Here is a 4,542-nt window from a genome sequence, read left to right on the forward strand (position 1 = left end):
TAACTAATCTTTTCTTATTGCATAATTGTTTTTTCCCTCCGTGATAGAATTAGTTATTTAAATTTGAAGCTTTGCATTTAAGTCAAAATAATGGGATTCGACTTTTATATGGAAAATATATGATATTCTAAAAGCATCTAACCAATCAACTAAAATCAGACTTGGTAGTGAATAAGGTGTTATTTATCAAAATTCATGGGTGGGCTTTGATTGGTCAAAACTCTTTTCATACCATATCTTTTCTATATCATAGGTTTTCCATAATGACTATTTACTTGGTTCTATTGTACTACATGATGATTATACTAATTAAGGTATCAGTATATTTCTATGATACATTTATTAATTTATTATAATTCATTTATTATTTTCTAGTATTATTATATTCAAGGTTTGAAATTTCGATACATATCAAACCATATCAGCTGATACATATCGTATTGGGGGCTTCTCAATACGCTCCTACAAGGGCATTTTGGGGTTTAACTCGATTTAGGGGGTAGATAGGCCTTAAACCGACCCCTTTGAACCAGGTTTAAAAAACTAAAAAAAAGCATTTTATTCTTCGGACATCCATTGATGTCTCACATCTTCCCGACATTGTCTCATATAACCGCCAACTGTTCATCTTTCCCCAGAATTTTTGTGTGTATACGCAAACACCACTTTTGTTTCTGCTACAATATTGTGTTCAAATCTCCTAACCACAAGAATTCTGCCCATCTCATGTCTATCTATATAACATCACAACCACACATGAGAAACATCTCATCCTCTTAGTATTATGCATGGGGAGATGTTTCTAATGCACGAAGTTAGTGTGTTGTGGGTAGACCCTAGACGTGGACAGAGTTCTTAGGGGCAGGAGATCGGGAGTCCAATATTTCTGGGTCCTCGAGATTCACTTCTCCTAAAAGAGTAAAGGTATAGGGATATGCTACCAATGAAACACTCCGAGAACTGCCTCACTGTGTATTGAGAATATTTCTTCAGGATGTAGTTTATAGGGGGGAGAGGGCTAATAGTAGGGGGATGGAATTCAGAATTTTGCATTGAGTGTATCCATACTTCTCTGTAAATAATAAATATAAGGAAGATGTTTTTGATGTGCGGCCATGACATAGTGTGAGATCAGTGTAAAAAGCGCTATGAGACGAGCAGATCGACTCGTTATTGATGGGAGATGTTCCCGATGTACAGTTACAGTCGCCTGTTGTGATAATGTGGGGAGCATTTTATTAATAGCAGATATGAACATTTCTCCTGCTGTCATTTCAGTTATCCTTAATTTTTCCTTTTCCCGTGTTCCTCTCTTTTGCAGCAACGATAGCTTTGTCCTTTGCAAAACTTTCACTCAGTGTTCTCCTATCGCGACTGCTCTACACCATCGCTCAGTTTCCTTACAGTCCCAACGTATTATATAACTGCTTGCACCATTTCCTTTTTGGTATTCTTCTTGCACCAAGAATTTGTTTCTATTTTGTTGATTTTGTGATTTTGAATTGCATTAATTATTTGTTCTCCTACTTTCCCTTTTATTTCTTCACATTTACAGCTCTAGTTATATGTTTTATTTCTTGACATTTACGGCTTTAGTTATATGTTTTATTTCTTGACACTTGCTTTAATGAGTTTCTTTAGCTAGTGTTTGCTAAAAAAAGATTTTAAATGGCTGCTCTTCCTACAAGTCTCGCAATGAAAACAAATTAAAATCAAGGTTAATTAAGTGAAGCCAACTCACTAGATTACACAAGCAGGAGACATTTGGCGTACTGTTTCTAACTAATGGAAATGAAAAGAAGAAAGGGAGACAAAGAAGAGGAGAGCAAGAGATGCTGCCTGTTGCAACTCCCACTTGCACAGTCAATGGCGTCGAGCTTCAACCTGGAGAAGGCAGTTTGCAACCATGGTTTTTTTATGATGGCACCCAATTTGTGGATTCCATCAACCAAGACCTTGCAGCGCCCACTGCGCTTGGCTGACTCCATCACTTCGGTCACTGTTCGCATCTCACACCCTCCTAAACACCATTCTATCCATGTCCTCGTTCTTGACACCAAAGCCCTCTCGTCCCCAGACCAACAAGCTTTGCTGGTATGCTTACACTTTCTTATAATTAAGTTTCTATTACTGTTTATGATCACCCATTTAATTACTCTGTCCATCATGTAACTGATGTTTTAACTTATTGGTTTTTTAATGCAGCGTCAAGTTGCTCGAATGTTACGAATATCAGAGGAAGATGAAAGGAAGATAAGTGAGTTCCACAAGATACATAGTAAGGCCAAAAAGAGGGGATTTGGTCGCCTTTTTAGATCACCATCTCTATTCGAGGACATAATTAAGTCTATCCTCCTCTGCAATTGCTAGTGAGTTTTTAAATTTTAATTATAGTTTTACATTTATAGATATTGCACTTGCACAAGGATGAAGGACCTCAAGGAACTCATTCTCCAAACTTCACAAAATATGGGTGAGTCATCTAGATGGCTTCCCTAAGCGACCAGACTAGGAGGTTAATCATATATGTCTTAATTATTTATATTAATTTGCTCCTCTAGTTGGCAGAGATCTCTGCAAATGGCAACAGCTTTGTGTGAGCTTCAATTAGAATTGAAGGGAGGCTCAGTTGATAAAAATGCAGAACATGCCTCAATGACACAAAGGATTGGACTGAAGAGAAAGCAAGCTACAAATGCTGTAAATGTTGTCAACACCACCATAGGAGATTTTCCAAGCTCAAAGGAGCTGGCCAGCCTCAACGATAACTTTCTGAATGATCGTTTGAAACTTGGCTATAGAGCAAGGCAAATCTTAAAGCTTGCCCAAGGAGTTGAAGCAGGAATAATTAGACTGGAAAAGCTTGAAGGAGAAGAGGAAGAAGCAGTCTATAAAAAGTTAATGCGTATTGAAGGGATTGGATCTTTTACCTGTGCCACTATTCTTATGTCCATCGGCTTTTATGACAAGATTCCAGCTGATACTGAGACGGTTAGTCATTTCCAAGAGGTTTGTTCCTTTCTCTTTTCTTTCTACAGGAAAATCTGTAATGTTGAGAGAGAGAGAGATGCATGGGTTAAAAAGCATCTGGACATGCTGATTTTTGGTTTAAGGGCTCTTTGACCTGGTTGTGTGCGACCCCTTCTAAAATGAACCACATGTCTCGTTATATCAAAGCCCAACAAGCTAATGATTCTAACTCTAGTTGCACCAGTCAATTGCAGTTGGTTCTGATTTGAATAAATCTTTTAGTTTGCCTCTCATAGCATTAAAATGTTTTTTCCCTTTTCTTTTTCTCTTGTTCCCTTTATTTTTCCTAATTTATTCCACTAATTAAAATTAGTTATGACACTCCTTGAAAATACTTATTGTGCAGCTGCATGGAAGAAAAGACTGCACCATAAAAACAGTTAATAAATATGCAAAAGAAATATATGGGAAGTTCTCGCCATTCCAATGCTTGGCATATTGGTAATTCACTGTTCTAATGCATATCCTCAGTGATAGCATCCAGCTTAAATTATCTTTCAATGATTTAAGGCTGTTTCTGTTCTATCTGACATGAATTGTTATTTGCTTTTTCTTTGTACAAGGTTCGAGCTGTTGCAGGTCTATGAAAAGAAAGTTGGGAAGTTGAGCAAATTGCCCCCTTCAAGTTATTACAAGGTCAATTGTAGCATTGGTACCTCTGCTTGCGGATCAACATGGTGATATGAAAGTACTTTTTGTTGTAAAGGAACAATGAGACATGATTCTAAGTATTAAATGACATAGATGGCCACCTCATTCTCATCAGTATTGACAAGAAATGACCATTGTCACACCTTCCTTATTAGTTGCCTAACCAAGTCTAGTTTATTCATTTCCCATCTTGTTGTTTAGCGAAGCTTTTTGGTAGGGTTTTCAAGAATAAACAGTTTGTGTTAAGCAGGTCATTCTGCATGGAAATGGAAGATTATAAATAGGGATGTCAATTGCTCTGATTTAGCAAAGCTTTGGTTCAACCCGAACCCAAGCTGACTAAAGGATATATGTATTGAATCCGACCCAACTCATTACATATATAGACTCAACAAAGTCTAAATATTAAGAGGCTGGTTTGGTTCAGCATTGATCCACCTCAACTTAATTCCGATTAAGGCTAAAAGAAGCCAAATTTGATAGGGTTGTATCAATGTGGGTGTGAGCTCCAAGAAGCTCATGGCTGGCTCAAAGAATGGGTTTATTAAGCTGAACTTCATTGGTCCAGGTGTTTGAACTGGTCAAGAATGGGTTTGGCATTAACCATCACCCTTTTGAGGTTTCAAGTTGGAATATATGAGGTGGTAATTCAATATGGCATGTGGAAATGACATCTACCTAGTTTAACGGTTAATGGGTGAATTAGGTCGTAAAATTTGATGTATTGGGTTTTTTTTTTGTCTTTGAACATAGTGGTGAGGTCTAATTGGCCAAATAAGGTCAGGATGATCGAGATCTATGATTGACAAGTTTGAACCAATGAGATTTACTAAAATAGAATCTTTGCTTAATGATGGGTCA

At 37.2% G+C, this 4,542-nt stretch overlaps 1 protein-coding gene across 1 annotated transcript; it reads left to right on the forward strand.

Annotated features, from left to right (window-relative positions):
• The first annotated feature begins 1,866 nt into the window (after positions 1–1,866).
• Positions 1,867–3,711, forward strand: LOC104590857 (uncharacterized). The gene is made up of 5 exons (XM_010249611.1): positions 1,867–2,094; positions 2,206–2,369; positions 2,562–3,009; positions 3,377–3,471; positions 3,594–3,711. The coding sequence occupies exons 1-5, from the start codon at positions 1,867–1,869 to the stop codon at positions 3,709–3,711; spliced, it is 1,053 nt and encodes a 350-aa protein (XP_010247913.1).
• The last annotated feature ends 831 nt before the right edge of the window (positions 3,712–4,542 follow it).

This window comes from Nelumbo nucifera, chromosome 3 (assembly GCF_055504915.1).
Source record: "Nelumbo nucifera cultivar China Antique chromosome 3, China Antique-T2T, whole genome shotgun sequence".
In the NCBI taxonomy this organism is placed as follows: Eukaryota; Viridiplantae; Streptophyta; class Magnoliopsida; order Proteales; family Nelumbonaceae; genus Nelumbo; species Nelumbo nucifera.